Genomic DNA, 21,274 nt, shown 5'->3' on the forward strand with positions numbered 1-21,274 from the left:
CTCATTAGCCAAGGTGAAAGTGGCCTGCAGATCCTTGGATGTTACTCTGGGGTTCTTTGTGACTTCCTGGATGATGCAACAATTTGTTCTTTGAGAGGTTTTGGTAGGATGACCGCTCCTGGTTAAAGTGACTGTGGTATTGAACCTTCTCCATTTGTAGACGATCTGTCTGATAATGGATTGGTGGAGCCCCAGATTGTTAGAAATGGTTTTGTACTCCTTTCTAGAGTGATGAGCAGCAACAACTGCTGTTCTGAGGTCTTCAAATGTCTTTTGTTCATGGCATGATGTGTTTTCACACAATTGTATGATGAAGACCAAAATCACAAAGTTACTGATCCTTTTATAGAGTAGGGCCTCCTAAACTCACTGCAGACATACCTAATTCTAATTATTCCCTTTAATTGAGCTGATGCAACTAGGGGTTCTCTCACTTTTGCATGTATCCTGACTCTTAAATTAGGCATTGTTTGCTTAATTTACAAACATTTTATTTCACAAGACATGGAATTGGTTATGACAACTCCTATTGGATGTTTAGAAAAGGACTAGTTTTGGTTCACAAAGGCTATCATGGTAAAACTATGGAATTTCCATAATTATCATTAGGATTCACGAACTTTTTCTCACCACTGTATCTTATCAGCTTTAAATGGCCATGTGTACATAGCCCTTGCCATTGGGCTATCATCCTCATATGGCTGCTACATAATATGAACATTAATTGGATTTTTTTAAACCAAGCATGGTTGTAACTTGTATGCAATAGAGCAGAGGTTTCCAAAGTGTGGTCCATGAGCTTCATTCAGATGATCTGCGACAGCAATCTTTAAGAAATACTTGGGCATCTAGCACAGTGCATTACAATTGTAGAAAAATAATTAAGTGATCTGCCAAGACCCTCAGCAATTTTCAAGTGGTCTGGGATGAGGGAGCTTGGGAACCACTGCTGTAGAGCCATATTTGTAATACTACCATGGATATTTTGTATTAAAAAAATGACAAAACAAGTGGTTGTGATTGATTCAGCATAACTGGGTTACTTGTGTTATCAATGTTTTGATAATAATTGCAGTTTTCAGACTAGTGCATGACAATATTAAGATCTGAATATGCAATGCTGGTTATTTATTTACTTCCTGCAGTATGTGGAACAGTAGCAATGGGTGGTGAAGAAGAAGAAGAAGGTGAAACGGGCTGGATTGAAGGAGCTGCAATTCTCCTGTCTGTCGTTTGCGTCGTATTAGTTACAGCTTTCAATGACTGGAGTAAAGAGAAACAATTTAGGGGATTGCAAAGCCGCATTGAACAAGAGCAGAAGTTTACTGTCATCAGGGCTGGCCAAGTCATCCAGATACCTATAGCTGACATAGTTGTTGGTGATATTGCACAAGTAAAATATGGTAAATATACACATTTATGATGTCATCTCTGCTAACTTAATATTGAGTGTGTTTTAGAAACCACTTTTGGTTTCTTTTTTTTAGGTGACCTTTTACCGGCAGATGGTGTACTTATACAAGGAAATGATCTTAAAATTGATGAAAGTTCACTGACTGGAGAATCTGATCATGTTAAGAAAATGTTGGATCGAGATCCTATGTTGCTTTCAGGTGGGTGATCAAATGATAGCTAAGTTCTGAGCATGAGGTACTTTGGAAACTGGACAAAGTTTCCTACTTCAAGAACTAGGTTATGTGAAACGCTGTCTACCTAGGTGACAGCATGCTAAGATCTAGTGCTCTTATGTATTATGTATCATGTTCTTAACTTCATCAGGGCCAGAAAGATGGGTCTTAACAGCAGGTAGGATTTCAATGATACAAGCATCCTTTAATGTGATTACTTTAAGCAAGTGTGTATAGCTGCAGTGTCTCCTCTTCCCATAATTATTAAACACTGTTCATAGGGCAGTTTCATTAGAAACTGGTAATACTGGTGCAGTGGCTCTCTGAATCTTGCTCTTCAGGCCAACATGCACTCATTTAGTTCCTGATCAGTGAAATAAAAGGGGAGGGAGGGAGAGGGAGTGTGTGTGTGTAAGCTTCACACACACACACACACATTCACATTCTCTTATACACTGACCTTTAACATTCCATGACTACTAGCAGGCTCAGTTCTCATTGGATTGTTTCTGGGTCTTTTTGCCCCTCACTGCTAGAAAGCCAAAGGTTCTCCTGAGCAAGCTGATGTTTCTCTATGACCCTGTCACTGGCAATCACTGCCAGAGTTCATTATTAGAGATAATATAATATAGTTGCATCTGCCCTGTGTTGTGGACTTGAGGCAGATAGGCATTATTTTTACAACACAATATATTTACAAGCCATTTGAAAAAGAAGGGATTATATTGGAATGCCACTAACCTAATAGAACTCCTAAGAATGCCATCTGAGTTGGCTGTGCAGATTTAAAGAATTTGATTAGAAACTCAGTTGTGCTCCAAATAGACAGAAATGGCTACAATAATTAAATTAATTAGCTGCTTATGAAAAAGTATTTGTGGGAATGCTGAAATACTTCACATGTGGCCTTCCCTTTTGAAACGTGTTAACAACATAAGAAACAGTTCCCCTCCAAAAATGGATTCCCTCCCTAAGCATGTTGGTAGGATTCAGCTAATGATTATAACAAATGGGTTTGCTAAAGACTAAACACAACATTCTTATTGTTGTGTTACAATTTTGTACAGGCATACCCCGCTTTAACGTTCGCAATGGGACCCCAGAGTATACTTTAAGTGGAAATCTACTTTAAGTGAAGCAATTGTCTTCACTTGTACTGCACGCAATCACCACCAGATGGCAGCGGCGTCATGCCAATCAAATGTATGTTATTGAGAAGCGCACGAACGTTAAGCAGGGTATTTATTTATTTATTTATTTATTAGATTTCTATACCGCCCGACTAGCATAGCTCTCTGGGCGGTGTACAACAGAAAATACAAATACATCTCATAAAATCCCATATTAAATACAACAAAAACATGTAAAAAGAATAAACAATCTAAAAATTACACAAATTTTAAAATTTAAATTAAAATGCCATAGAAAAGAGGCAAGTCTTAAGCTGGCGCCGAAAAGACAGCAGCGTCGGCGCCATACACACCTCATCGGGGAGACTGTTCCAGAGTTCGGGGGCCACCACTGAGAAAGCCCTAGTTCTTGTCACCACCCTCCGAGCCTCCCTATGAGACGGGACTTGGAGGAGGGCCTTCGAGGTAGAGCGCAGTGTCCGGGCAGGTTCATATTGGGAGAGGCGTTCCAACAGATATTGTGGTCCCGCGCCGCTTTATAGGTTAAAACCAACACTTTGAATCTGGCCTGGAAGCAAATTGGCAGCCAATGCAAGCGAGTCAGGTGTTATATGTTCCGACCGCTTGGTCCTCGTTATTAATCTGGCCGCCGCATTTTGAACAAGCTGTCGCTTCCGAACTGTCTTCAAAGGCAGCCCAACGTAGAGCGCATTGCAGTAGTCCAATCGTGAGGTTACCAGAGCATGTACAACTGATGTAAGCTCCTCTCTGCTCAGGTAGTGGCGTAGCTGGGCTACCAACCGAAGTTGGTAGAATGCATTCCATGCCACAGAGGCCACTTGGGCCTCAAGTGATAGGGAAGGATAAAAAAAACCTCCCAGACTACGAACCCGCTCCTTTAGGGGGAGTGTAACCCCGTCCAGGACAGGGTAAACATCCACCACCTGGTCAGAGAAGCCACCCACCAGTAGCATCTCAGTCTTGTCTGGATTGAACCTCAGTTTGTTAGCTCCCATCCAGTCCATTATCGCGGCCAGGCAACGGTTCAGCACATTGACAGCCTCACCTGCAGAAGATGAAAAGGAGAAATAGAGCTGCGTGTCATCAGCGTACTGGTGGCAACGCACTCCAAAACTCCTGATGACCGCACCCAATGGCTTCATGTAGATGTTGAAAAACATGGGAGACAGAACCGACCCCTGCGGGACCCCACATTGGAGAACCCACGGTGTCGAGCAATGTTCCCCAAGCACTACCTTCTGGAGACGACCTGCCAAGTAGGAGCGGAACCACTGCCAAGCAGTGCCTCCAACTCCCAACTCCGCGAGCCTCTCCAGAAGGATACCATGGTCGATGGTATCAAAAGCCGCTGAGAGATCAAGGAGAATCAACAGAGTTACACTTCCTCTGTCCCTCTCCCGACATAGGTCATCATACAGGACGACCAGGGCTGTCTCAGTGAGGGCCAGACTGAAGTAACCCTCGGACAACTCTTAAAAAGCTCCGCTGGGCGGGAAAGAGATGACGTAATAGTGGGGGCAAAATGTTGTTTTTTCGCCACCCTCACCGCTTCTAAGTATAGCTTAGTGGAAGCACTTACCAGCGCATGATTGCATCCATCGGGAGTTCGCCTCCACCTCCGCTCAAGCCGTCTCCTATTTTGTTTCATCGTTCTCAGCTCTGGGGTATACCACGGAGCTGCATGACCTCTACATAGGAGAGGGCGCGCAGGAGCAATCGTGTCAACAGCCCGAGTTATCTCTGCGTTCCGCAGTTCGACCAGGGCTTCGACAGGAGCACCCGTCTTATCAGCCGGAAAATCCCCCAGAGCCTTTTGAAAACCTTCAGGATTCATTAGTCTCCGGGGGCGGACCAATTTAATAGGTCCCCCACCCTTGCAGAGGGGAAAGGCCGCTGTAAGTCTAAACTTCAGCAAGCGGTGATCTGTCCATGACAAAGGGAGAGATGTAAAACTCCCTACATCCAGATCACCATCTCCATGTCCAGTCGCAAAGATAATATCTAGAGTATGCCCCGACACATGTGTTGGACCACTAACATATTGGAACAGCCCCATGGTTGTCATGGAGGCCATGAAGTCCTGAGCCGCCCCGGATAAGGCAGCCTCGGCATGAATGTTGACATCCCCCAGTACCAATAATCTGGGGGACTTCAGCGATACCTCCAAGACCACCTCTGTCAGCTCAGTTAGGGAAGCCGTTGGGCAGCAAGGTGGGCGGTACACCAACAAGATTCCCAGTCTGTCCCTCTGGCCCAACACAAGGTGCAAACACTCCAGTCCAGTAACTACATGGACATGGTGCTTGATGAGTGAGATGGAACTCTTATAGACCACAGCGACCCCACCTCCCCGACCCTCGGATATGGGGTATGGGGACGTATGGAGCGTGTATGCTATAGCGAGGCAACGTTAAGTGAAGCAACATTAAGCGGGGTATGCCTGTATAACCTTAAAATTTCATATTTAAAGCAGTTATAGAAGAAAGGGCCTCACCAGGGGTGTACAGCTCAAATTCTTCAAAGGACCACTTTTGTTTATAACTCCACAGGGCTGCACTGCTGCATTAACTACCGAAAGCATTTTTACTACTATTGTAATTGTTCACATTCTCCTAACTCCCTCTTGGCTCTGCTCCTCATAGTGCTTTCTTTCTCTGACCTGTTAAACATCCCTCCTTCTCTGTGCACCCCATAGAACATGCTGTGTCTTCTTCACTACAGGTGTGCTCCCCATCTGTTTCCTCACTCATAGATGTCTGCATAATATATTTCCAACTTGTTTTTCTTCTTTCTGTACCACTCCATCTGTTCCTCCTTTTTCTTTCAGCATTTGCTCTATTTCTCCCATTCTGTCTTGCCCTTTATGTCTAACCTATTTTAATTGTGCAACAGAGCACTTGACTTTCACTTCCCTCAGTATATGAATTCTTGGGAAATTGGGAATAGGTTGGACTGGCAGCATGGCTTGCTGGATACAGCCGGCTAGTTACATGCCTCATTTTTATAATAAACCTTTGAATCCAGGAAGGGAGGAATAATATAGACACAATGTAGCAGATATACTCCCATCTCATTTCCAGCTTGGATGGGCCTTGGCTGTTTCCACAAAAGTGGGGAAAGGCTGTGAACAAGGGGTATTTGGAATTTCCTCAGGAAGCAGGTCATTCTGTTGTCCAGGCCTGCCATTTTGCTGTGTAATGCTTTTTCTCTTGCCCATAGGTTAAGAGGCTTGTAGCTGTAGATCAGGCTGAGAACTACTTTTTTTGTCTTTCCAGACTTGATCTGATTTACTCCTCCAACACACTCGACCAATCAGGATATTGGGGCCAGCTACACACCAGAATCTAAAATAGTGCTTAGACACTGGATTTTTAAATTCTTTATTTTTTGACAGTGATATTTCCTTTCAGGAGGTATGTCTCCAGGAATCTCAGAGTTGTCCCATTTCTCAGATACATTTTTTTTAAAAAAAAAGATGCAACCTAGTTGGAATTAAGGTGAAAAGCAGGAGAATTGGGAAGATATGTGCAATTGCAGCTTTCATCTCTTCCTGCATTAATTGTCCAAAACAGTGTCAACCTTCTGGGCACACCACTACAACATGGGTGGGGGGAGAGACATCAAGTTCACGTGCCTTTTGGTTCCTGAACACATTCCAAAAGATTGTGGTCGTGAATTAGAAGCACCTGTACTAACGTTTCCTCCCTAAATGTGTGTTTATTGTTGCTCCCCCAAGAAGCAGGTACAACCTGTCACCATCTTTTACATGAATAGAAAACATTACAGTAGTCAAATCTCAGTTACCAAGGCATGAATGACTACATGATGGGGATCCGATACTAAGTCATAGCTGTTTTGGAGGAAAGCTCAGTTGTGTCTTTGAGTCTATAAATACTATATGTATACTGTATACATGGTGTGGGATAACTAGGATTGTGCATAGGTGGATGTTGACAGCCATAGGCAGTATTCCCAGTTTGGATGAGCATGTGAATTTGCACAAGTATAAAACAGAAGTTTAGACTTAGTTGATACTACAAGGCCCCCAGATTTCCAAATTAAGAACCTGATTGGCTATAACTCTGAGTCCTGTGAATGCACCATGTTTTCAAAGTCTGCTGACCATCATTGTCTCTATCTGCTCATTAAGCTTCACAGTGCAGATCTACAGCACATCAAAGGATGCATAACCACCAAAACGTGCAAAGCTGATACCCAAGATTAGAGCTAAGATTTAACTATTGTATTTGCTGGTCTCCTTGAATATTAAATTGTCCTGCATGTACTGAACCTAATTAGCCATCAGATGAAGCTCAGCAGAAATGCAAAAGAGGGAGGTCCTAAATCAGCCACCCTCTCTGAGACCGTTCTACAAAGAACTAATAAAAGCTGAAAACATTAGAACAGTGTAGGTGCATGTTAATCTGTTAACTGCTGCCAATCCCTCATTATCTAACCTGCCAGAAGATTTTCCATGCCTAGTATATTGATGCTTTATCTGCACAATCCTTGAACAAGACCAGCTATTGCTCTGTTCTGTACCCAAATTTGAAAGTAAATTTCAGAAGTCCTTACTTATGTAGGAACATGACAGCCATGCATCTTATCTAAGAACAAACATGGCCCACATACAGATTGCACAAATCCTGCACACCTCCAAGCTTATTTTTCTCTAGTCCGTCCCCCAAATGTGACTTTGCTTCAGCTAGGTTTACATAGGAAGAGCCTCACTGGGGAATAAATAGTTGCAGAGGGGTTTTAATAATGCTTACTGGTGTACTCCTTCATTTCTAAAATGGTAGCACCAGGTTTTTTTAGACATTTTACCTAGTAGTTACGATTGCTGTAGCGTTTCTTGGGTATTCTGAAATCCTTTAGCTCTTTATATTTTCTGAAAATCTTTTATTGATCACTGTGTGTGTGTGTACACTATAGAAAATTAATGGAAGTATTCTAGCAAGTTTCTCTCTAAGTTGTAACAGACGTCTCTCTGGAACTCTTCATTCACAAATATGAACGCTTTTACATTTTAGGTACTCATGTAATGGAAGGTTCTGGAAGAATAGTAGTTACTGCTGTAGGCATAAACTCGCAGACTGGAATTATCTTTACCTTGCTTGGTGCTGGAGGTGATGATGAAGAAGAAAAGAAGGAAAAAGAGAAAAAGGACAAGAAAAGTAAGCTTGAAGTATTGGGCACACTTTAATGCAGCTAGCTTTTCTGTAAGAACGTTTGTATATGGTGGTGACAACACAAAATGACAATTTAGGCAGGTACAAAATGACTACATAGAACTTCTGCTTCCCTGCCTTCAATTGTACAAGATAAGTTTGAAAATTAAATGGAAGACTATGTCTCCAAAGTCTTTCAAGTTAACATTTCTGACGAGCTCCAGCTGACGCTTCATTAGTCACTTAGTACAATCTGTAGTCACTTAATGCAATCAGTTTTCACTAAGTGCTCTTAACACATGCTATCTTTGTGATACTGTTAAGTAGTGCCTGACTGTTAATGGTAAACTCTACAGACAATAGTATAAAAAAGGAACGCCTAAAGAAAAAATGATGAATTGTGTGTTTCATATAGGAAAAAAAACGTATCAGTCTGTGTGTCCCTTCTGGAATTAACCCTCTCCTCCACTCGCACCAAAAAACCTCTTGAAATAAAATCTTATGCAGTACCTACACAGGTAGGCATAATACCAGAGCTGCCATGGAGAACATGATCCTTATACTTTTTAAAAGTTTGGTCAAAATTTTGTACACAAGGGTTGTATTCAACTAAGTCCTACTCAGAGTACAACCACTGAAACAAATTAACCTAAGTTGGCCATGTCTAATCACTTCAATTGGCTACTCTGAGTAAGACTAGCATTTAATACCACCCATACAGTCTGCCAACCATGGGGCTCTGATATTGTTATTTGTAAGAATAGATATTACAATTACACTGAATTACGAAGGTGAAAAAAACATGTTCACCTGGAAATTCCCCAAAGTATTTAGCCTATAGTTAATTTATACTGCAAATATATATGTGCTTCCTAATATCCATTCTGACTAGTTTTTATTGTTCCCCTGTTACACCCCTGCTCATTCTTATCTGCTATAGATTCCCTCTCCCAGTGTATGTATTACTAGATTTATATCCCACTTTTTCTCCAAGGATCTCAAGGTGCAGACATGGTTCTCCTCACTCTCATTTTTATCCTCACAACAATCCTATGGGTTAGGTTAGTATGAGAGACAGTGACTGGCTCAGTGTGAGCTTTATGGCTTTGAGGGGATTTGAACTCTGGTCTCCCACGGCCTAGTTCAGCACTCTGACCACTATACCACATTGGCTAAGAGTAGGAGAATAGAAATGAACGTAACTCCGTTGTATGGGCATAGGTTGAGAATTGTGTACTTAGTTATTTGAATTACCATTAAACATATGTGGGATCTCTGTGATATGTAGTTGAGATTGTGGCTGAATATTAGATAGTTCTTAAGCTTCACCAAGAGTCCACAAATCATGACTGGCATTGGTAAACAGCCAGAAGTCTTGGTTGCCATGACTGCCTCCTGCAGATGGAGGAGCAGGATCTTGTTTGATACTGTGCTGAGCTCAAGTCCCTGCATGATGGCAAAAAAAAAAAAGCCCCTCTCCCCTCCCTACCTGTGAGCTGGGGAAAGGATTTGGTGCTTGTCCTTGTTACGCAGAGTTTTGGCACTGAAAGGATCAAAGTCCTTGCTACTTTCATATTTCTAAGTGCAAATGGAGGGAGCCACTCTTCTAGATATGTGAATCTTTCTAAAGAAACTCTTACTGACCTTGCACACTTGATAGGTTAAACGGTATAGCTGCCATGGCGAGCAAATTTGTGAACCCTTGAGTCTCCCAGTCATTTAGTAGTAGCAGAAAGACTTACTTGGTTTGTATTGCACCTCATATCTGACCTGATTCTTGGTCAGAATTCATAGAAATTTCTGAAGTGTGAGCCTAATTAACACTAAGAAAATTCTGTATTCACTTGAATGCCAAACTCACCTTGATTAATCTTGGTTTGTTGAGACTTGAATCTGTAGCAATACTGTTGTTTGTTATAACCGAATAGATGCAAAATTGGAGTGGAAACATAAATTAGAGCTTTGTACACTCCATGGCTGTACTAGGTAAACCAATAAAAGGAAGCATTTCATTTCATTTGAAGAAGTACAACTATAAAAGTTCTTGTGGGTCATAGCCCCCCCCCCAGTTTGTCACAGGTAACAACTCCTTAGAATTGGGGTACAGGAAAAATATTCTAGCTTTGAGCTTATGAGTACATTTTGTATCGTATTGTAAGCTTAACTATGAAACTAGTTACCTTTCAGCTCCTGTCCCAGTGTTCCCTAGAAGCCTTGATGCCTCCAAACATTTGAACACCCTTACAACATTCAAATTATTGCAAGTTTATTCTGAAGTGAAATTAAGCCTAAGCATTTCAACTGTATTCTAAGCACAGTGGCATCTGTAGCCTTAGGATCAAGCAAAATAGCAGGCTAAAATGTCCTTAGCAATTTTGTAAAATAATAATAACAAAATAACAAACAATGCTACTACTAGGCATGGGGGCAGCAGAAAGCTTAACCCTTTCCTCCACAGCCAGAATTGGAATGAAAATTGCCTCTTGCTACTATGGTGTTAATCACAGTTTTTTTCCTAAGGCTAAGTGGGGGGGGGTAGGGAAACAGATCTTCATTAGGATCGTGGCTGAGGAGGAAAGAGTTAAATCTCCTCCCTCTACATACTGTGATCCTGATGAAAATTTCCCCCCTCTGCAACCCTATCATTTAAAACGACCTGGTTTAGTTGCTAATACATTTAGTGTAGTTTGGCCCATAATATAGCTTTAGTTGGTATGAATCTCTGAAGTCCAGAAAACTGAGTGGTATTAAGTGCCAGTCCTACTCAGAGTTGACCTATTGAATAGATTCGACACGCTTAGGTTCATTAACTTCTATAGGTCTGCTTTGAGTAGGACATAGTTTAATACCACCCTATTAAGCTAGACTGTTCTCAATTGCTCTGAAAGAGCCGGCTCCAGCACAGCAATAAGCATTTATGTAGATTTCCCTATTACAAGAAAAGTTAGGAAAGTAATCTCTTCATGGTATTGGTGCAGCAATGCCCATCGAAACCAGATAACGAACAGAAGATCTCATTATTCAAATCTAAAAGTGACTTTTGAGCCTAGATTTCTGAAAGCAATATCTATTTTTTGTTGACAGGTAAAAAACAAGATGGGGCTATTGAAAATCGTAACAAAGGTAATTATACTTTCAACATTAACTTGATTTTTTTGAGTAAGCAGATTAGCTATAACTTTTAGGCAAAACCTGTACTTCACAGTTTGAAACAATATATATATAGCTTAATCTTGCATCTAAAAGATGTAATTTGCCCTGACGCTCTGATGTTAGGATCCTGATGTGGCCATATGGAGCCAGTAGACACATATTTTTAATCATGGTTAAGAGATTGAGAATGGACTACTCCCTCCCCATGCGCACAGTTTAAAGTGCAGTTAAGCATTTGATCAGTGCCAATATTAACTAAAGTTAAAACTAAGCTGGACTCCCTCTTAATATGGAGTTGTAGTTTGGGTTCTAGGGTGCTCACACTCAAGCATGGCAAGGGAAAGAAGAATGCAATTTCATGGCCTGCTCCCAATCTGACCATGGTTTTAGAGCAAGTCTGCACTGGTTGATAGTCATCAGTATTCTGTTACCATGCTCTGTGAGGGTATAACGCTGTTCTTATAAACACAGCACTGCTTTTGGAAATGGCAGCCCACTGTCAAGTTCCCTTTCTCCCCAGTATACTTATGCTATGATTTTCCCTGCCTCTGCTCCATTTCATTGGTTGTTGGTGGCAGGGAAACTATGATGTCCAGTCAAGGTACAGGTAAATTTCAGCAAGGGACCCATTTCATAACAAGGAGTTATGCTCTAATACATCAATTTCCCCCTTAAAGTCACTTTTTACTTATGTTGGGCATGAGTTGCAAATAATAATTATGATCCAGGGAGCCACAAATCATTGCAAGCTGCTTGTTTGCCACTGACCCCTCTCTCTCACCCATCCCAACCCTGTGGAATACACAAATAAGAAGGGCAGTGAGAGTCCCCTACATCCTTGTGTTGGACAGAAGAGAGCAAGAATACTGTTTATCTTTATATCCCAGCACTAAACTTCTGTTGAGTTCTCTGAACTGAAGAAAGACTTGGGGGAGAAAGCATGCATGCACATCTGCGTCTGCATTAGACTTGTGCATAAGGCTAAGGCGCACCATTCCTTTTCCTAGAGTTTTCTGCAGTTCACAGGATTCAGATGATAGGATTTCTGTCTAATACATGCAAAATATATAGACATGGAGTGGGGATTACTGACTGCTGGTGAGTGGATTTGTGAAAGTCTGCTAATACCCAAGTGACTACTAAGTAGATGTGATACATGCTGTTTAAACTTTGGAAATTTGGTCACATAGTTAGCCTTTCTATCTAATTTTTTTCAAAATGAATTTCAGAATATTGAAGTCTTGCTGCTATAGATGTAAAATAAATGTCATTGACTAAATCTTTCATTTCAGCCTTACAGTAGAGTGTTCAGGGGTTGTGGTTTATTTATTTGTCTTTCTTAAACATAGCAAAAGCTCAGGATGGTGCAGCCATGGAAATGCAGCCCCTAAAAAGTGAAGATGGTGGTGATGGAGATGACAAAAAAAGAAACAATATGCCCAAGAAAGAAAAATCAGTTCTGCAAGGAAAGCTCACAAAGCTAGCAGTTCAGATTGGCAAAGCAGGTATTGCCATTTTAGTGTTATGGTCCTGCATGGAATAAAATGTGTGTTAAACTGCTATTTTTAATTGAGGATTGCCACTACCATGCTAGAGAATACAACAGCCTAGCTAGAGTAAATGTGTGATGCATATTTGATTGAGAATGCTTAGTTGATGGTTTTAAAAGAGATCCTCAAACATCTGCATTTTGGTACACATAATAGTTTCAGTAGTTTAATTGGGCATTCCAACAATAGGCATTAATGCCTCCACTTCAGTTAAAATTTGTATTTATTTTTATTAAAAGGCTTATCCAGCTTCTTCTCCCCAACCCACAGATTGAATTCAAGGCAGCTTACATAAGAGCACATAATAAGAAAATGCAATAGAATATTTTGTCCCTGGCATTGGGTAAAATGCCGTTGAATCCATAGTTGTTTGTCTTGCCTCCCTTTTCTCTACTTTGCTATTTGATTATTTTTCTACTTCCTTTCCCAAATCTGCTTTTAAAACTGGAACTATGCACTTTTCATAGTGCTGACAAGTTCCTTTGCTTTCACTGTGCTTTTTGAGTATCTTCTGTTTAATGCTGTTTGCTACTCTGACTTTTCCTGTGAGGTGTAAGTTCACCTTCAGTGCTCTTCTCTAGTTCTGTTAATAAGAATGAGTACAACTGTTTGAGAACTGGATAAAATATTTCAGATAATCCCTGCTAAATCAAACCAAAGGCCTGTCAAAGTCTAGCATCCTGTTTCCCAGTGTCAACCAATGCCTCTGTCCACAAGCAGGACATGAAAGCAACCGCCCTCTCCCACTGTTTCCCAGCGACTGGTATTCAGAGGCATACTGCTTCTGATACTGGAGATAATATATAGCCTTCATGACTTGTCACCACTGATGGCCTTATCTTTCATGGATTTGTCTAATCCGCTTCTAAAGCCATCTGAATTGGTGGCCATCATGTCTTGTTCTGGCAAATTCCATAGTTTTAACTATGTGCTGTATGGATAAGTACTTCATTGTCTGTCCAGAATCTCTCAACATTATTGGATGATCATAGGCTCTAGTATTATGAGAGGAAGAAAAATACCTCCGTATCTGCTTAATCCAACCATGCATTATTTTTAAAGCCTCCTTGGTATCCCCCCTTACTTGCCTTGTTTCTAATACAACCCCTGCCCGCACACTCACACATTATAATCTGTCCTCATTGAATTAGTTGTCCCAGCCCCCTGACCATTTCGGTTGCCCTTTTCTTTACTTGTTTTAGTTCTACAATATCCTTTTTAAAGGTGCAGTGGCCATAACTGGACATAGTATTCCAAGTGTGGCTGCACCATAGATTGGTATAAATACTTCAGATCAGTGGCTCCCAAACCTTCCCCCGTGGACCACTTGAAAATTGCTGAGCGTCTTGGTGGACCAGTTAATGATTTTTCTGCCTGTTCTAGCAATTGTAGAGTGATATGCTAAGTGCTGTATAACTTTTAATTGTATTTTTATTGCTTTTTCTGTTTTTTATATTGGATCTCATGGAATTCAAATTGCAATACAATAAAATAAATATAAGAAATAAAAGAATAAAAGCAATAAAATGCAATTAAAAATAAACATGAATATTTAATGTGGGTCACCTGATCACCTGAATGAAGCTTGCAGACCACTGGTGGTCCACGGACCAGAGTTTGGGAATCTCTGCATTTAACTTATTGGCAGTTTTGTTATCCAATCTCCTTCCTAATACGTCTAATGTGAAAAGTGCCTTTTTGATAGCTGTTACATACTGGATGGATGTTTTAATTGAGCTATTCATGATGACCCAAGATACTTCCTGGTCGATCACTGTCAGTTCAGATCCCATCAGTGTATAATGTGGCTAGGATTTTTTGTTGTTGTTGTTTTGCTGCAGTGTGCATCACTTAACATTGGTCATGTCCACACCACTCTTATACCACTTTTACAGTCATGGCTACCCACAAAGCATCATGGCATTCATTAAGGTTGCTGAGAATTGTTAGGAGACCCTCACACAGAGCTACAATTTGCAGCACCCTTATTTATTTTATTTGTTTATTTATTGCATTTGTATACCGCCCCATAGCCAAAGCTCTCTGGGCGGTTTACAACAATTAAAAACATTAAAAACAAATATACAAATTTAAAAACACATTTTTTAAAAAAGCAATTTAAAAACAACTTTCAAAAACAACCTTAACAAATTACATTTCCCAGGATTCTTTGTGGGAAGTCATAACTGTTAATGTGGTATAAGATTGCTTTGAATGTATGGTGTGGATGTGACAGTTGACTTGCATTTGCCATTTTATTGCCCATTCACCTAGTTTGAAGCAATGATTTTGAGCCTCTTTCCAATCCCCTTCTTGTTTTTACCACCCTCAATAATTTGGTGTCATTTGCAAATTTAGCCACCTCACTGCTTACCCCTAATGTCAGATTCTTAATGAACAAGTCAAAAAGCCCTGGAGCCACTACAGATCCTTGGTGGGACTTGTCAAGCATTCAGTTGTAAACTTGACTTTGTTTTAAAACTTGAATATGAGACTTATTTTTAGAGTATATCTGTGAAATGAATGATCAACTGGTTCTCTTCTCTTCCTAAAAGGATTGCTGATGTCTGCAGTCACAGTCATCATTCTTGTATTGTATTTTGTAATTGATACCTTCTGGGTCCAGAAACGTCTTTGGCTTGCTGAATGTACACCAATATACATTCAGTACTTTGTGAAGTTCTTTATCATTGGTGTTACTGTCCTGGTTGTGGCAGTTCCAGAGGGTCTTCCACTTGCAGTAACAATCTCACTGGCTTATTCTGTCAAGGTATGTGTGAGAAATGTATGCTTCTGTACACAAGTGCATTATACACCATAGATATACGTACATAAATGTTTTTCCTAAACAAACCACGGATCAGTGAAATCTGTCTGAAGGGTTTATTGGCTTGTTCCCTATCAGCCTTTGGTTACACATGCAGTAACTGTAAAGTGATCAGTCAAAATTAAATGTAACACTTTCTCATATGCAAGGAATATGCTTGTTAAGTTACAATAACTCTTGCAGGAGATGCATTCTGTTGTTTGATTTTATCCTTACCCTCTGAGTTCTAATTTGAAAGCTTAGATATGAGATTTCCATTAAATATTTATTTGCCAGGAATCTCAATTTGGGCATGCACAACAGCAAGTAAATTCTAAATATGTGTTTAATGCTGGTCAGACTGACTTAATCTGTTTTTTAATAGAAAATGATGAAAGATAATAACTTGGTCAGACATCTGGATGCTTGTGAAACTATGGGAAATGCAACGGCCATTTGCTCAGATAAAACAGGAACACTGACAATGAACAGAATGACAGTAGTCCAAGCATACATCAATGAAAACCATTATAAAAAAATTCCTGAGCCACAAGCTATTCCTGAAAAAACGTTGTCATACCTTGTAACAGGAATCTCTGTAAATTCTGCTTACACTTCCAAAATCCTGGTAAGTGTATATTGGAAAAAGTTATACCTTTCAGTATATGGCATGATGCAGCCAAATTTTGACTATCAATTCCAATTGGTTCAGTGGTAGAGTTAAAGTACATGCTTTAACATCTTTCCCATTGAAACAAATGAGTGTCCTAGCTCTGGAAGTATTGTTCACATTTGAGTGCTATAGTAAACATGTAATAAAGTCATATATGTATATTACTGAAATATTGCTAAGCCGATAGGGAAACTTTGATCCTTCTTAATCACTATTAGGAATGTATAGTTGTAATATGTTTCCTATAAAATAATATAGTACAAAAAAAAGCCTGGCTATGTATTAAACCTTTTTTTTTCTGGATAAAAGAGCATTAAATAATACCCAAACTAATAAACTTGTGCCTTGGCTCAATTCACAGCTTGATTAGTTTAGCTGTTCATTATTGAGAAATTGAATGTATATGTTCTACTGACACTTTTCTGGAGCCACAAAGCTCCACATGTCATTTTCAGCTTTCTTGTCCTTTCAGTATTTGTTGGTCTGATTGGGAAGAGTAGTGAAATATGCAAGGATTGCCTTAACTTACTCACCAAACCAAACAACAGCCATGCTCTGTGGCCTGACAGTGTTCAACACCCCTGTTTTTGCAGTCTCAGGTAGGCAGCAAAAACAAGTATATTGAGCAGCTTATGGGGCATGGTTAGTGAATTTTGTTTGACTTGGTGTGTTGCATTATATAGGCCCATATAACTGCAAACCAGCTGTCGTATTGACCCATGGAGATGTTTACAAGGGCAATATCCTGTATTTTGCTTGGTCTTGGTAAAAAGACCATGCAAATGCTGAACAAGTGTCTGTACTTCCTTTTGTTCCTCACTCAGAAGAAACTGTCTTGTTTACCAATCCCCTACCTGGTATTGAAATATGCATCTGACCTTTCTCATTGCATGCTCCCCAAATGCAAGAATTAACCTCCAAAGCTACTCTTGAATTGAGTTTAACTGCTTTATAAGAACTGTGACTCCTGAAATTGTGTCTAAATCTAACTACTTGTACTCTGACTGGAAAAGACAAATTAATATAAAATCTCTTGATTGTGTTGTATGAACATCAAACTGCTCCTGACCAATTGCATATTTTTGAAGAAGTATAGAAGCTAAAATATACACCCAATTTCAGCATATAACTTGCAAACCTTCAGTTTACAGTTTCTGAGATAGTAAATTCTAATCTGTTGCCTGCTCCTTATTCCAGTAGAGCTTATTTGCTTGAACTGAAGCAAATTCCTTCTCAAGCGTTTATTCTGTCTTTCAGCCTCCTGAAAAGGAAGGTGGCCTGCCCCGCCATGTTGGTAATAAAACTGAATGTGCTTTATTGGGACTACTTCTGGATTTGAAACAAGATTATCAGGATGTTAGAAATGAAATACCAGAAGAGGCACTCTACAAAGTCTACACCTTCAACTCTGTTAGAAAATCCATGAGTACTGTGTTAAAGAACTCTGACGGCAGTTTCCGGATATTCAGCAAGGGTGCCTCAGAGATAGTACTTAAAAAGCAAGTTAACTTTTGTTCTTGTGGTCTCTGTCATATAGCAGTGATTCCTGAAGTGAAACCTTCCATATCCTGGCTTTTTAACACCATACTTCTTCCTTGTCCAAGTCTTGGAACTCTTGGAACTAGCTAATTTAGAAACCTTTTTCCATAAGAGGTTGATTAAGGGTTTATAATATATCTGAATGCTTCATTGACCAATCTAAACAAGCTACCTTCCAAGCCTTCAATGAATACAAGGTTGTATTTAACTTTCATTAGTCAATATTAAAGCTCTTGCACAGTGTGATGCAATGACTACTTTTTGCTAGAGATTAGATATATAATCTTGACTGCTTAATCATGGAAACAGTGAGGTATTCCCTGGTCTTCTTCCCTTTGAAATAATAGTTTTCATTGTCTTCCTAATGATTGAGTTTAGTCAGCCAAATGCACTTTCTTCATGCTTTTTAATTGCAAAACTTGCTGGTCAGTGAGGAGTATATAGTTTGCATAGACTAGATGAAAAGGGAGATGGAAAATAGTGGTCTTTGATCTTTCAGTTTAGGCTATTGTGTATTCATTCTTACTAGTCACTGAATTGATTGCAGAAGACGGGGTGGTGGGGAAAGTCTGTTGGAGAACCTATGCCATTTCAGCTCCAGAACAGTACCCTCTTTTGTGGAGACAGGCCACATTCATGCCATACATTTATTCCAATATTATTCCACTTTAAAAAGTCATGGTTTCCCCCAAAGAATCCTGAGAAGGGTAATTTGTGAATGGTGCTGAGAGTTGTTAGGAGATTCCTGTTCCCTTTACAGAGCTACAATTCCCTGATTGGTTTAACAGTCAGTCCATCTCTCCAGAGAACTCTGGGGATCATAGCTCTATGAAGAGAATAGGGTTCTCTTAACAACTCTTAGCACCCTTCCCAAACTACACTTCCTACGATTCTTTGAGGGAAGGCATTACTGTTTAAAGTGGAATAATAGTAGAATCAGTGCATGATGTGAATGTGGCCTAAGGCATGACATTCTTGTGCATATATAAATATGCATTTTTTATGATCTGCATAGTACGTATTCTACATATAAAAATATAACAATCCAGGACTATAGTATCTCTTATTGGAACGGATCTTGCTACTTTTCTGAGTCTTGCCCTACTTGCTTTTAACTTGTTTGGACCTGAGTGAAAACATTTCCCATTTGGGGTACATCTATGTTACTCCTGAGCTGTAAGATGCTGAAAAGGGGTGCAGGATAGACTTGTACTGTGTTCTAGGAGCATCTCCCAGGAGTGCTGTGCTGTGAATCCCTCATCATCCACTTCTGTGCCTTTCCTAGCCTTTCCTTAACCTATCGTCATCATCAAGCACTGGCATAAAAATGTTCTCATACTGAGAGGTGAGATGAGAAGGAAACCATTTTCTTCATGAAATCTGTGATGGAAGGCATGTGTATCTAGCTGCTGCAAGACTTAGGAACCTTTAACATTAGTTCTTGAGAGTAACTTTGATCAAGGGACTTTTTAATTGAGTATCCTGAATCTTGAAGTTTATTAATATTTTGTTTTCAGGTGCTTCAAGATACTGAGTGCTAATGGTGAACCAAAAGTATTCAGGCCAAGGGACCGTGATAACATTGTAAAAACTGTGATTGAGCCTATGGCCTCAGAAGGACTCAGAACCATATGTCTAGCATTCAGAGACTTCCCAGCAGGAGAACCTGAGCCAGAATGGGATAATGAAAATGACATTGTCACTGGTCTTACATGTATCGCTGTTGTGGGCATTGAAGACCCTGTGAGGCCTGAGGTAGGAGAAAACTTTATTAAAATGTATGTTTGAACATTCTTTACTGTTCTTCCAGTGTCTGAAGTCTCTGCCATGCTTGACTTTGAAAGCAAATGTAACCATACCTAGATATTTATTTGGTTGCTTTGGCTTTTATAGCTCATGTTTAGGTGATGAAATAATGCCCAAGACCTAGTATACCCTGGTTGAAGATCAGTTTTCATGATCATGTTGATTGACTTGAGCTTTGTCTTTGAGACCCTCCTGAGTGAATAATAACTGCTACAAATAGTGCCATTTTTAAGAGAACAGAGCACATGATTTTGTGAGAGGTGAAGTTGATCCCTACACCTCCTTAAGAATTGGTGGAAATCAACTTTTTAAAAACTAATTAAATATCCTGGATCAGATAAATTTTCAGTATAAAATGCATATACATTTAATCTAAAGGTTACTAAACGTTTGCAGAATGTTTTTTTTCTGTCCTGGTGAACAAATCTAAGTCCTAGTTCTTAGACAGCAAGTGAAGTAGTATACCTGAGCCCTCACATGTAGTCTGAAAACTTGTGTCAAATATTGTCTGAGAATTAGGCCTTATCTTAAAATGGGAAGAAACATTTTAAGCATTAGCTAAACAGTAAGTTTAGATCCCAGTCTCTTTTTTTCCCTAGACATCCTCCAAAAGTGATTCACCCAAGAATTTATAGTGATGGGTGCACTTAACGAGCTGACTCTAAACTATTGGAACACTAAATCAATAGTGATTACAGGTGTCCGCTTGTTAAACATCTGTAGACTCAAATATATATTTACTTGATCATATATACACTTTATCCTTAATAATACAATGATGCCAAGTGATCCATAGAACTGTGTAAAGCCACATTGTTTCAACTGAAGGACAATTTGAGATGAAGAAAGTGGAATATTGGGGAAGCAGGGAGTTTTGAATAAATAATTCTTTGAACTTTTCCTTGTTGAGCTGCAGTAGCAAAGCTTTTCTGTAAACAGTTCTTTCTTTAAAAAAAAATAGGTACCAGATGCAATTAAAAAATGCCAGCGTGCTGGTATTACTGTGCGTATGGTTACTGGTGATAATATCAACACTGCCCGCGCTATTGCTTTAAAATGTGGCATTTTACATCCTGGTGAAGATTTTTTATGCCTAGAAGGGAAAGAATTCAACCGACGAATACGTAATGAAAAAGGAGAGGTGAGTCTAGTTAATATTGTTACCTTGATTTTTGATTGTGGAAATCTTACTTGATTATAAAACAAAAATCTATATTATATTCACAGATAGAACAAGAACGAATAGACAAAATGTGGCCCAAGCTCCGTGTACTTGCCAGGTCTTCCCCTACTGACAAACACACTCTGGTAAAAGGTAAAAATGCATTTATAGATCGAAGGGTTTAGTATTGCTTCTTGCATGAACTTTGTGAGGGGAAATAAGCTTTTTATATTAGCCCATGGCTATCAAGATGAGACCATCCTTTAACTCTGTAACGCTGCTATGCAGGCAAAAGCGGGGGGAAATTCAAATGGGCATTAATAGAAATATTTTAGAAAAGACCTGGCCAAACATTTTTTCAGTGGCTGGATAAAATGTCATTAGGGTCAGGAGACTATAAGGAGGGAGTTTCAATGTATTTATTGTATAAATTCTTTGAAGAAATAGCTTATAGTATAAAATGCCCAACACGTTTCAGCCCATCAAGGGCTTTCATCAGGGGATGATAGTTGCTAAAAACTCTATATGCACCGGAGGTGCAAAAGTACAATACTGCAGCAATCAAGTAAATTCTCCAGTCTTAGGCATTCAAGGTTTACCCCCTTTTTTTCCTGCACGCCATTGAATGCCTTCCA

At 39.7% G+C, this 21,274-nt stretch overlaps 1 protein-coding gene across 6 annotated transcripts in view; it reads left to right on the top strand.

Moving 5' to 3' along the window:
• The window catches only part of ATP2B1 (ATPase plasma membrane Ca2+ transporting 1), a 101,770-nt gene that overhangs the window by 54,737 nt on the left and 25,759 nt on the right, over positions 1-21,274 (top strand). For 4 of the 6 annotated variants that reach the window (XM_061639591.1, XM_061639586.1, XM_061639587.1 and 1 more), the window contains exons 4-14: positions 1,146-1,403; positions 1,488-1,613; positions 7,813-7,956; positions 11,035-11,073; positions 12,453-12,608; positions 15,209-15,423; positions 15,845-16,087; positions 17,390-17,631; positions 19,189-19,426; positions 20,439-20,618; positions 20,705-20,792. In XM_061639591.1, the coding sequence (XP_061495575.1) occupies positions 1,146-1,403; positions 1,488-1,613; positions 7,813-7,956; positions 11,035-11,073; positions 12,453-12,608; positions 15,209-15,423; positions 15,845-16,087; positions 17,390-17,631; positions 19,189-19,426; positions 20,439-20,618; positions 20,705-20,792 (1,929 nt within the window). Of the gene's footprint in view, positions 1-1,145; positions 1,404-1,487; positions 1,614-6,168; positions 6,193-7,812; positions 7,957-11,034; positions 11,074-12,452; positions 12,609-15,208; positions 15,424-15,844; positions 16,088-17,389; positions 17,632-19,188; positions 19,427-20,438; positions 20,619-20,704; positions 20,793-21,274 lie in introns of those variants that run through there. The other 2 variants (XM_061639589.1, XM_061639590.1) reach the window with 2 other exon arrangements.

The sequence above is a fragment of the Rhineura floridana genome, chromosome 8 (assembly GCF_030035675.1).
Source record: "Rhineura floridana isolate rRhiFlo1 chromosome 8, rRhiFlo1.hap2, whole genome shotgun sequence".
Taxonomy (NCBI): Eukaryota; Metazoa; Chordata; class Lepidosauria; order Squamata; family Rhineuridae; genus Rhineura; species Rhineura floridana.